Genomic DNA, 13,347 nt, shown 5'->3' on the forward strand with positions numbered 1-13,347 from the left:
CTTACCCCAACTTATCCCAACTGAGAGGCACTGATCTGCTGTTGTCCAAGGATGCTTTTAAAGAGAGATTGAGATGGTCATTGAAGAGGACACAAAATTAAACAATTTTACACTAGTACCTACAGCAGGAAACAGCAGTCACACTACTTACATTTTAACCTATTTTTTGCAAGCTTTCATGGCTCAATAAGCCTTTACAGTTAACTCTGTGATATGAGTACCTATACCACTATGAAGACCATTTTCATACTCATCAGTGAATCCAAAGTGTTTTGATTGTTCAAAGAATAGCCAATCCCAGATTCACTGTAGAGCATTTCTACATTAACTATTAAGAGTAGTTGCAAAAGCTATTCTAACATCTTTGTAAGGAACATCTTTGATTAATGATAAAATCGCTGAAAGATTACTTCACATTAATGTAATATTAATTAAAAGCAAATTTGGTGAGCATAAAGACACACAAAGTACTAACCTGCGTGGGATGCCTGTCAGTTCTCAGAGGAGTTTAAGCTACTGCTTTTATAGAGGCTGGAACTGCCTGGTCAGCAGCAGTCTGCCACTCGATTTGGTCAAGCATCCCTGTCATCCTAAGACCCATCTTGTGACATTGAAGGTTTAGTAAGCTTTTTTTGTGTGTAAGATATAACACTGCTTAGCTGTTAACATAGCAGTCAAACAAGAAAACTGAAAAAAAAAAAAAATTACTTCAGCAAGCTACTATCAGAATTTGAGCAAACTTTTAATAAAACTAAAAATGAAAAGGGAAAAAATACACTAATAACAATTTTATATTTAATTATTGCATGAGGCATTGTACATTTAATCATATCATATATTTAATGATATAAAATAATATCTAAACATTAACTCATTTAATAAATAAATATTTAAATAATATATGAAGGGAGTTGTGCCTTGAACCCATTAACCCTTGGCTCTTAGTGAGATACACTTAAATGTCATTAGTATTGAGTGTCAGAGTTTGTCCACATTTCAGATCTTTGAAATACAGTAAAACTGAGGACCATGGCCATTGACAGGTATCACCAATATCAGTAAAATAACACTTAGCATGGTAACTTTAAATCCCTCACACACCTCATATTAATTTTGAAGAGAATGCCATGTAATACTAGTAATATCATGCAACGTGTCTTATAGAGATGCATTTGATTTGACTTTCCTTGTGCTCATAATATAAATGAGGGATAGTAATGTCCAACATATGTCCCAAAATAGATGCTGTACAATACACACCCAGGTTTCTCAACAACTACTTTGTTCCAATAAATAATTTACTCATATAAATTTAGACTCTTGGGAGGGATGTGTTCATTTTGTAATGAGATGTTGTATCTACTTACCCTTGCAATTAAACATGTTCATAGCCAGGAATGGAACTTACATTTGGAGAGGCACACAAGTGGTGCTGGTATATGGTTGCAGGACATTGGCACACCTCATATTCCTCTAATAAAATTGAATGTAAGGCCGTTTCTATAAAGATCAAGTGGTATTACACCTTGCCTTAAAAGGACTAGAAAGATGTTTGCCAACCAGGCTGAGATAAGACCTATATTAAGTCCCACTCGGATATCAAAGTTCTTTATACTCATGCTACATTTGATTCTAAGGATGTTGTTGCTGTTGTGGAAACTCAGTGTGCTTGAAAGACTATGTGACTCTGGTTTTCGGACATTTCTGGCATTGGCTCCAAAATAAAATGACCTATATCATCCTGAAAATAACAGACAACTATCTAAATGCCTTTCAGAAGTTATTACATTGATTATACAATAAAAGTTTTTAAATAATTTTTATAACTTTACATTCAAGCTTATAATTGCAATCTTGGCCTAAGTAATTTTAGCTTTTATAAATTGACCATAGTATTTATTTTACATTTTTGCATCCCTTTCACTCACACAGATACAATTATTTGTGTTTAGAACCAAATAAACCAACATGTCAAGACTTGTCGCAGCACAATTTCACTGTTCACAGTTGGTTTATTCAGTTATATGAAAAAAATAATACAATGAAAACTTGTGTACGCTGATAATATAGACAAACATTTCACCATTACGGTAAAACATGGGGGACTGGGGCACTGTGTTAAAATATAAGTTCAAGTTATAACATATTGTGAGATCATTTATTAGAAAAAAAAAAACAGGCCTCCAATAATTAATAAATTTCGTGCTCTGTTTTTGTGTGTTCATAAGTGCTATCGAAAAGGATGGTCAAAATTATTGTTTTTCAAGTGGTAATTACATATGTTGTATTTTGTAACTCTTTCAGGTTCATACAGTGTTATTATGGCTCGAATACAGTGGCTGTCATTTGAGCCATAATTACTTGCCGCCTACTTTTGTACTGTGAACATTTCAGCTGAACAAACATTTCTCTTTTGTAGTAAGAAAAACAGTCATCAACAGAGCTTACCATGAATTAAAGACAAATATGTAGCTTATTTCTGATTACTGTAAGTAAAAGATTCAAATTTTGGAATTCTGCTGACACTCCAGGTTATCACTTTCTTTAAGAGTGAAAACTACAGTCATTCTAGTATTAGTCATTATGGTGAATTATATACAGTAATCTACCAGAAATCTGTCTTCTACAATGTGTTTCAAAGTCATAATTATCATTACACTGTTAACATGTAAATGAATGAATTTGCAGTAGTGAACATTACTGTATGTTTCAGATTTTAATAGGAAACATACACGCAGTGCTCAGCCTACAATTCTCCATGAGCAAAACGTTAATATTGCCAGTAGAAGGGGGACACAACATGATTTAGAGAGACTTTGTAAATGTCAGATAATGCAAAAGTTAGACTTTTGATACGAGTTCCTTTTTTTGTGCACAAGATAATACAGTATAAAGAGTACACAGTACAAATACACATCATCTTTCAGGACTTATTGAGCTTCTCTTCCTAACTACAAAAGCACTGTGGCTTTATAGTTTTTGGCTAGTGTTACGTACTGACGTACGCGGTGACGAAGCCGGAAGTATTGCTGAGGATTACACGCTTTGAAAAGTCCACAACCTAGTGTTAGCTAAAGCTGGTTTTGCTTATTATCTGGAACGACAAGTCTACTCTACAATTCACTCCTGACAAAGAAATGCCTTCGTTAAACGGAAAAACTGATGTTGTGTTTGTAAGTTATACCATACAGCTGCTATCTAATAGCGTTTGGTGAGAACGGGTGTTAGCTAGCCAACTTTTAGTGGCTATGTGTTTAACCGTTGAAGATGTTGTGGTTCGTAAGCTAGGAATCAGATTTGAAGTTAGATGTGCTTGGCTTCTAAATCACTGTTAAAGTATTTTAAATCTGAACTCACAATAGCTATCGTTAATCTGTTCAAGGTTGATTCAATTTACAATGAAAATTGTCAATGTTATAGGAACGTTACGCTGTCGCGCTTATGTTAGCTTTAGCAGACGCAGCCTTAACTCTTTCAAAAGTTATTACAGTTGAGCTTTGAGTGTTTTGTGCTGTGATTTCTGGCTATGTTAGGAGGACGATGATTTGCCTTATGAAGAAGAGATTATCAGGAACCCATACTCGGTCAAGTGCTGGATGCGTTATATCGAGTTCAAACAGAACGGACCCAAATCCACCCTGAACATGATCTATGAGCGGGCTCTGAAAGAGCTGCCTGGCAGGTAACTAACACACAGCGGAACGTTATGATGAAACAATCGCAATTGCACCTGCAAACATTACACTACATGCAAGAGTATTTTGGGGATTAAGATGGGACATTTGTCAAGCATTGTTAAAGGTTAAAATGTGACTAGAATTGTTGTGCTTTATTGAAATAATTAAATAAGCATTGACTTTTAATTAAGTGATAGTGTCAAAATAGCAATATAAGGTTTAAGATTTTTTGCTCATGGTCTAACTTTTTAACAACAATTTCTTCCTTATTTACAGTTATAAGCTGTGGTATAGTTATCTGAGAGAGAGACGGAAGCAAGTCAAAGGGAAATGTATCACTGAACCAGCCTACGAAGAGGTCAATAATTGCCATGAAAGGGCACTGGTGTTTATGCATAAGGTGATACTTCCCATAAAATTCAATGCTGAACATCTTGACAGTAAAAAATATTATTCTATGGTCTGTGGAAGTTCTGCTTGAAACTAACCATCTGTTTTTCCTTACACTAGATGCCTAGAATATGGCTTGATTACTGCCAGTTCCTTGTGTCTCAATGCAAGATCACAAGAAGTCGGCGAACATTTGACCGTGCACTCAGAGCTCTTCCTGTTACTCAGCACCCACGCATCTGGCCTCTGTATCTCCGCTTTGTCCGTAACCTACCCCTGCCTGAGACCGCCATCCGGGTGTATCGCAGGTACCTTAAGGTGAGAGCATGGTACACACAAGTTCCGTACAGAAGTTGTCATTTAAGATGTCACGTAAGAAGGTTTATGATCAGGCTGATGCTTGTATTTGTACTCTTTCACTGGCATCTATGGAAATGGATGTGATGTGGTATGATATCACAGTATGGTATGATAGGTCTGAATATATGTTGTAAACATTTTCTCTAAATGTCTGAAGATTCTTCAAGATAGTCTTCAACATCATGATACAGAGCTCTAATGTTGATTAAGAAGTGTAATATGTTTCCTAAAAATCCTATTAATTCATCAGAATAGGATTACTATTTAGGATTACTTTTTATGAGTGAAATTACTATTGAAAAGGAAAGCTGTTAACAGACGATGCTAAAATGGAAGTGTAAATTTTTCTACATGAATGAAAATGTCCTCAAATGTGTGTTCTGCTCTTTGTACCATGTAGCTTTCTCCAGAGAATACAGAGGAATACATAGACTACTTACGGTCTGTCGGCCGCTTGGATGAAGCAGCTTTGCGACTAGCAGCTGTTGTCAATGACGAAAGCTTTGTGTCCAAAGAGGGCAAGTCTAACTATCAAGTAAGATTTTATTCTCATCCCAAGAACACACACCCCCAATGTGCTTGTTTTTTAATGGTTCTATATGTAAGTTTTTGCTGTTGTTACATAACCAACTCTAGCATTAACAGCTATTTAACTTATCAGTTTAGAAGAAATGTGAGTTCAGCGTCAAATTTCATTCCTTTACGTGCCAAGAGCTGTCTCCAGTGAAGGAAAGCAACGCCGATTTTAACTCTTGTTTTGCTTCTATTTCTATCACTTCTTTTCTTCTACTGATGTTAGCAGAACGATGGTATTAGGAGACGGGCCATTCTGTCTTGTAATACCATTTTGCGATAGTCACTATAGCATCCAGTCTGTCCTCAGTCCAACATGCGAGGATGAGGAAGTAGTGCTGCCCAGAGGGTGTATTCTAACCTTTTGTCTTGTAATTGCAATAATGGCTGAAGCTCTCTGTAAGTAAACAGCTATTACTGATAATGTGCCTGGGTAGCAAAAGCAAAAACTTACATATGGCACCTTTAAAGCTGAACAGGAAAATTGATCAATCTTTTCTCTGCATTTTTTTTCTTCGACAGCTTTGGCATGAGCTATGCGACCTGATCTCCCAGAACCCTGATAAAGTGACCTCTCTGAATGTAGGGGCCATCATCCGAGGAGGCCTCACTCGCTTCACAGACCAACTTGGAAAACTGTGGTGCTCCTTAGCTGACTATTACATCAGGAGTGGCCACTTTGAGAAAGTGCGTTTCCACTGAATAGCTTCCATTTCCAGTCATATCGTAAAGCACTTAACATATCGAAAGTTGTTTATGCAAAATGCTGCTTTGCTTTATATTAAGCCAGCTAGTTCAGTTCAGTTGCATTAACATCAATTTACTGTGTGCCTGTTTGACTCGCTGACATTTACTTTTTATGTGTCTTTACTCTCTCAGGCCCGTGATGTGTATGAGGAGGCCATCCTTACAGTGGTAACAGTGAGGGATTTCACACAAGTGTTTGATAGTTATGCCCAGTTTGAGGAGAGCATGATTGCTGCCAAGATGGAGACCACTGCTGAGATGGGGCAGGATGAAGATGGTATGTATGGATTCAATAATATTAATATATATTTGTACACTCCTTGCTTTTACTTCTCTTCTCACGCATGCCATACTCTTTGGCCCTCATCTCCCAGATGATATAGACCTGGAGCTTAGACTTGCCCGCTTTGAGCAATTGATAGCCCGGCGGCCCCTCCTCTTGAACAGTGTACTACTGAGGCAGAACCCCCATAATGTCCATGAGTGGCACAAGAGGGTAAAATTGTATGAAGGCAATCCACGGCAGGTGAGTTTTGGGTCTTTCTCTACATATTGTTTGGACAGGGAGAGTCCACAAACAATTCATAGTGGTAACAAACACCAAATAGGTAACACTGCCTTTATGTAGTATATTACTAATGAATCCATTGTCACCATATTCTTTGCAGATTATCAACACATATACTGAGGCAGTTCAGACTGTGGATCCAATGAAGGCAACAGGGAAGCCTCACTCTCTCTGGGTTTCCTTTGCTAAATTCTATGAAGAAAACGAGCAGCTGGATGATGTAAGTCATGGGGGTCTTTCCATAGGGAACCTCAAACCCTCTGTACTTCAGATCAGATGTGTTTCTGTATTCCTAATATGTCTTATATTTACTGACTACCACCCAGGCCAGGACAATCTTTGAGAAGGCTACCAAGGTGAACTACAAGCAGGTGGACGACCTCGCTGCAGTGTGGTGTGAATATGGAGAGATGGAGCTTCGCCACGAGAACTATGAACAGGCACTGCGCATACTGAGGGTAAGACATTTGTATCACATCAGCAGGCATTATTATAGGTGCAGTTAGTAAAATAATAGCACCATTTATGTTAAATGTTTAGTAACATCTAGTGGCAGGAGTATGAAACTACAACAACATTGGCAAACATTTGTCTTCCTCCAAATGTTTTGGAGAGCATATTTTAAAACTTAACACCTGGTAACTGATTCGGTTGACCATAGATAAGACCTGATGCTACATATTGTAATAATCTTTATTGTAGACATTTGGCATGATGGTTGCTTTGTCTTTAGCTCTCTCCACCTTTCAGACATTGCACAGATGTTGACATAAATTTGGGTGAAACAAGTCCAAGTGCATCCAACCAAGTTTTGGGTACTTTAGGGCCCTAGGAGATTAAAGCATTCACTACAAAATAGATTTGGGGCAGCTCTGCTTGTTTAGAGATTGTGAAATCTCAACAACAGAGAAATGACTTGCATTGATTAGCAATACTTGCATGTCCCTGCACATGAATTATGGCAATTTTGAGAAATGAGTAAAATAGTCCTGATTGTACCTTTTTTTTTTTTTTTTTTAAATTTATCAGTGCACTGATAAATTTGTGTTTAAATACTTTGTAGATATAATTGTAAGATGTTTCTTTCTTCTATGATTTGAATATAGAAAGCTACAGCCATCCCATCCAAGAAAGCAGAGTACTTTGATGCATCTGAGCCAGTCCAAAACAGAGTGTACAAGTCCTTGAAGGTCTGGTCTATGTTGGCAGACTTGGAGGAGAGTCTTGGCACCTTCCAGGTATGTTCGCGACATGTCTGTGATTTTCCAGTATATTAAATGAGACAACGGAATGCAGTAGATTTAAATCACATGGCAGATAAAGTCTGAGATATTTAGTTTTGGTCTTAAAATCTTCATCTCTGTTGGTATAATTAATTCTCCATTTGTCCTTTTTTTTCTTTTTTTTTTTCTCTTCAGTCTACTAAAGCAGTATATGACCGCATTATTGATCTCCGCATAGCCACACCACAGATCATCATCAATTATGCCATGTTCCTTGAAGAGCACAACTACTTTGAGGAAAGCTTCAAAGTAATAACATTCGGCAAATTAACTAAACCCACATTTATTTTCAGTGTGTATTCTAGCCTAGCACCCATTTAAAGAATTCTTTAATGTCTTTGTTAATACCTTTTTAGGCATATGAGCGTGGTATCGCTCTCTTCAGGTGGCCAAATGTTTATGACATCTGGAACACTTACCTCACCAAGTTCATTGATCGTTATGGGGGCAAAAAGCTGGAAAGAGCTAGAGATTTATTTGAACAAGCCCTGGATGGCTGCCCCGCCAAGTTTGCCAAGAGTAAGTAGCTTTGTTAAAAGGACATTGACAACTTTTGTATATTCCACAAAATACCCTGAAGCCAATTGTACCACTATGCCTCACTTTTCAGCCATTTACCTGTTGTATGCCAAATTGGAGGAGGAGTATGGATTGGCACGACACGCCATGGCTGTCTATGAAAGAGCAACACAGGCAGTAGAAGCTGAGGAGAGACATCACATGTTCAATATCTACATCAAGAGAGCAGCTGAAATTTATGGAGTGACCTATACCAGAGCAATTTACCAGAAAGCTATTGAGGTATGGTAGCTCTTTATGATCAAATGAGAATACCTATGTTGTCTTCTTTAATAATCCTTTTTATCTAGAAAATTGAAAATAACATACAAGTCATGTCAAATTGTTCTATTCAGTACTATTCAGTAAAATCGGAAATTGTACTTTTGTATTTATCCAGGTCCTTCCTGATGAGCATGCAAGGGACATGTGTCAGCGATTTGCTGACATGGAGAGTAAATTGGGTGAGATTGATCGGGCCAGAGCAATCTACTCCTACTGCTCCCAGATCTGTGACCCAAGGGTGAGATAAACCACCTCCAAGCATTTCCTGTTTCTGAATAACATGTCACAGTTCCATCATAATTCTTCTTGACTTATTTAACTTGATCTTTCAGGTGACAGCTAATTTCTGGCAGACCTGGAAAGAATTTGAGATCCGCCATGGAAATGAAGACACCATTAGAGAAATGCTGAGGATCAAACGCAGTGTCCAAGCCACATACAACACCCAGGTCAACTTTATGTCCTCACAGATGCTGAAGGCTACAACAAGCGCCACAGGCACTGGTGAGTGAGCTTGCATTAGCCAGTTAGCCTCTAACAAGTATTTTCTGTGCTGTGCTGGTACCACTGTATGGCTTGTATCTGATACTGGGACCACACATGCTACATACACTTAGCTCCATAAGTATTTGGACAGTGAAACAATTTTCATAATTTTGTCTCTGTACACCACAACGATGAATCTGAAACAAAACCATCAAGATGTTATTTGAAGTGTAGGCTCTCATGTTTAATTCAATTGGTTTCACAAACGTTTAGGAACTACAGCTATTTTTATACATATCCCTCGTTATTTCATCACAAATTAATCAGATAAAAGGTCTGGAGTGGATTCCAAGAGCTGCATTTGCTTTTGGTAGCTGTTTATGGGAACTTTCAATATGCGGTCTAAAGAGGTGTCGATGCAAATGAAGGAGGTCGTCAGTAGACTGAAAAAAAACCCAAAACAAACCTATCAAATGGATAGCAGAAACTTTAGGGGTGGCCAAGTCTTATAAAGAATTAATGCACTGGCAAGCTCAGGAACACCAAAAGTCCTGGAAGACCACAAAAGCAACTAGAGTGGATGATCGTGGTGAAGAAAAACCCTCCACAACATCTAGCCAGATCAAGAACACTCTCGAGGAGGTAGGCATATCATTGTGAAAGTAATAGAATCAAGAAACGCCTTTATGAATGTAAATACAGAGGGTTTACCACAAGGTGCAAACCACTGGTAACACTCAAGAACAGAAAGGCTAGATTAGACTTTGCCAGAAACCCTCTAAAAAAGCCTGCCCAGCTCTGGAACAAGATTCTTTGGACGAGGAATCCAAGATTAACATGTACCAGAATGATGGGAAGAGAAGAGTATGGAGAAGGAAAGGAACGGCTCATCATCCAAAAGCATATCAGATCATCTGTCAAACATTGTGAAGGCAGTTTTATGGCATGGGCATGTATGGCTTCCCAATGGAACTGGGTAACTGGTGTTTATGGAAGATGTGACTGCTGATAGAAATAGCAGGATGGATTCTGAATTGTGTAGGGCTCTACTATCTGCTCAGATTAAGCCAAATGCTGCAAAACTGATAGGACAGTGCTTCAGAGCACAGATGGATAATGACCCAAAACATACTGCAAAAGCAACCCAAGAACTTTTCAAGGGAGGGAAATGAAATATTTTTCAATGGTCAAGTCAGTCACCTGACCTCAAGCCAACTGAGCATGCTTTTCACTTACTGAAGACAAAACTGAAGGCAAAGAGACCCACATACAAGCAGCCGCTGACGGCGGCTGCAGTAAAGGCCTGGCAAAGCATCTCTAGGGAGGAAACTCAGCATTTTGGTGATGTCCATGGGTTCCAGACTTCAGGTAGTCATTGACTGCAGAGAAGTTTCATCAAAGTATTTAAAGTGATCCCTTATTATTTTTATAATCATGTTGGTTTGTCCAATTACTTTTGAGCCTTTGATAATGAGGGACTATGTATAAAAATGGCTGTAGTTCCTAAACTGTTACTGGAAAATTTTTATAAAACCCCTTGAATTAAAGCGGAGAATGTCTACACTTCAATCAGATTTTGATGTCTTTGTTTCAAATCCATTGTGTTGGCGTACAGAGGCAAAGTTACGAAAACTGTGTCACTGTCCAAATACTTAAAGAGCTAACTGTTTTTGCCCCAAATCCTGAGGTTACACCCCAGAGCTGCACAAGAATTAATGTAGTAATATATTTTTTCTAAAGTAACTGTTTGTCCAACCATTTTTTAAATCATGTATCCAGTGTCAGATCTTGCTCCAGGCCAGATGGGAATTGATGACATGAAGATGTTGGAGCAGAAAGCACAGCAGCTTGCTGCTGAAGCCGAGCAGGACAAACCCAAGCCCAAAGAGAAGATTCTCTTTGTCAGGTTTGTTCATCTTGTTTTTACTCCATTAAAAAGTATCTGTAAAAAATTGTGCCTTTTTTATAAAAATTGGACTAAATCTTCTAATGGAAAAATGAGACACTCAAGTCATATTCTCCTCATGTTCTTATGCAGGAGTGACACTTCTCGCAGTGAACTGGCTGAGCTTTCCAAACAAGCTAATCCAGATGAGATCGACATTGATGATGACGACGAGGATGAAGATGAAGACCAAGGACCAGATGGTGAGTGACAGACACAACAGGCCTTGCCCTTAGCAGCAAAATGGGAAAATGTGATGCTTGTTTAAACATCCACGCAGGCATATTTCATTAATGAAAATGCATGTACCAATTGTCTTTACAGAAGTGCAGCTTGAACAGAAGAGTATCCCTTCGGCTGTCTTTGGAGGGCTTAAAGATGACTGAAATATACCTTGCTCACTGAATTTTGCATTAGATGCAGTCTTCTGATTTCACTTGTAGTCAGTGAATGGGCTCCATTTTAAAATTTTGTATAAATGTTCCGCTGTATCCACTTTTATTTTAAAAGAATGTGATGAGTGAAAAACAGTCAGAATGGCAGCGTTTGTGCCTTCTATACATTTTCTTTGTGGATTTCTGTAGTTCAGTATAGAAAGGAATGAACCTGTTAGTTTCGGCCACATGGTGTCAGTCTTTCTCAAGTATGTGGCTCAAGATAGTTGTGCAACTGAGCAGTTTTCTACCATGAAATACTTCATGTGTGGTTACATGATAACTGTAACTGAAGTCTGGTGTAGATTGACTTTGTTTCCAAATGACATTTTTGTAAAAGAATAAACAGTGAAAACACATTTGCACATTTAATAAATGCAGAAATCTTTCTCAGACAGGAAGCTCTGCCCTAGAAAACAGGGGAGGAGCATTGTTTCTTCAACAGGGAGCATTCATTTGAAAATGGGGCTGAGCATTTAAGCCTCACATTGTTGGCTTGAGGATCACTAGTAGGTGGGTGTCTTGCAAAGCCCAATGTTTCTGGAAAGATTGCATAACTTGTATACATGTCACTATCCAAACATTAAAATCATGCTCTAGTTTTACATTTATTATTGTACAATGACAGTCGAGGAACAGTTTGTACAACTGATTGAATAATAGGAGGGCTGTATAACATTTTGAAAACAACAAATAATTCACTGAACCTACACTAAATGCTGATCTAAAAGACTCCCTAATGCCTGTTATTTGTTATAGTTGCAGGCGTTTACTTGGCTCACTGATCACTTTTGAGGCTATAGGTAATGCTCTAAAAATGTCTTTCAGTCAGCATAGTTGAGGGGCTACTTGTGACCCAATACAGTATTACAACGTTTGTTATAAAACAAGACTTTTGAAAGTTTTCTTATTGCCACACTGCATAACTTTGCAGTGTTTGTGATTTATGCACCAGCAGTTCTTGCTGTGTCAAGCTGGTCTCTGAATTTCTGAAACTTTCTTTGCAATGTCTTAAACGCAGTTGTAATAAAAATGGACTTGCATTGGTTAAACACAGTGTCTTTTGTCTGACAGAGGAAAGTTTGTCCTAGAAAACACACAGGTTTGAAGGAACCTTTAATAAAGACTGGAGCTAAGCATCCAAATCTCACATTGTTGATGTTACATTGGCTGTATAGTCTTGCAAAGGTCCTTTTATTCAGACATGTCTAAAAGTTAAAATGGTGCTTCAGTAATATATGTGCAACCCATGCATGTGGGAAGATTTACTTAAAAGATTTATATGGTGTAGATCTACTTCGGTGTTTGATGGAAAAGGCCTAATGCTTTGAATTGGTGCCACCTCATCATAAGAGTTAAATTGACACAGATCTGGATAAAAGTATTGACTAGGAAGAAATAGTTTCTTTCATAACTAGATTAAAATAGCTGAGAGGTAATCCTCTTACAAAGTTACTCCAGCGGGGCTCTTGGAGAGCTCTTGGAACTTTGAACAACATCATGTGATGAATCACTCTTGAGATTTCTGTTTTCTAATGTGGACGGTGCTACTAGAAACAAGACTTCAAAAACAATTGGAAAGAAACGGTCTATAGTCACAGCAACAGGAAATGAACAACTAAACCATTTTCCAAATTTAATTTCCCCTTTTTTTTCTCTGCATAGATTTAATAGTATGTTTAATTTGTTCCTGTCATTATAGTTGTTTGTATATAATGCAGGCTGCTTTAAAGGCAGTAAGGTATATAAACAACAGACCATGCCTGCAGGCATTTGACATCACTGCCGGTCTGTTCCAGACAGTAACTCGATGAATATTTAATCAGAAGATGATATGAATAGTTCTGCTCTATATAATTAATTCCTTGATTATGTGACTGTCATATGGCTTTTTTTTTTTTTGCGTGTTGATAGGATGCAAAAAATGATACACATGTTTAGTTCACATTGCATGATCATTTAGGGCTCAATGTGCTTTAATTTCAGGAAAATCTTAAAACTTAAAGTTTTTATTAATACAAGCTACCTGGAGTGTCATGGT

General features: G+C 37.8%; 1 protein-coding gene across 1 annotated transcript; it reads left to right on the forward strand.

Annotated features, from left to right (window-relative positions):
- Window positions 1-3,000: 3,000 nt before the first annotated feature.
- xab2 (XPA binding protein 2) lies at window positions 3,001-11,678 on the forward strand. Its single transcript, XM_040158584.1, has 19 exons — window positions 3,001-3,173; window positions 3,534-3,682; window positions 3,954-4,077; window positions 4,188-4,385; window positions 4,828-4,962; window positions 5,523-5,687; window positions 5,880-6,024; window positions 6,122-6,273; window positions 6,416-6,535; window positions 6,642-6,773; window positions 7,422-7,553; window positions 7,734-7,847; window positions 7,955-8,117; window positions 8,209-8,399; window positions 8,557-8,679; window positions 8,774-8,945; window positions 10,707-10,833; window positions 10,966-11,075; window positions 11,197-11,678. The coding sequence occupies exons 1-19, from the start codon at window positions 3,138-3,140 to the stop codon at window positions 11,256-11,258; spliced, it is 2,550 nt and encodes an 849-aa protein (XP_040014518.1). The 5' UTR covers window positions 3,001-3,137; the 3' UTR covers window positions 11,259-11,678.
- Window positions 11,679-13,347: the final 1,669 nt, after the last annotated feature.

Source organism: Xiphias gladius, chromosome 3 (assembly GCF_016859285.1).
Source record: "Xiphias gladius isolate SHS-SW01 ecotype Sanya breed wild chromosome 3, ASM1685928v1, whole genome shotgun sequence".
In the NCBI taxonomy this organism is placed as follows: domain Eukaryota; kingdom Metazoa; phylum Chordata; class Actinopteri; order Istiophoriformes; family Xiphiidae; genus Xiphias; species Xiphias gladius.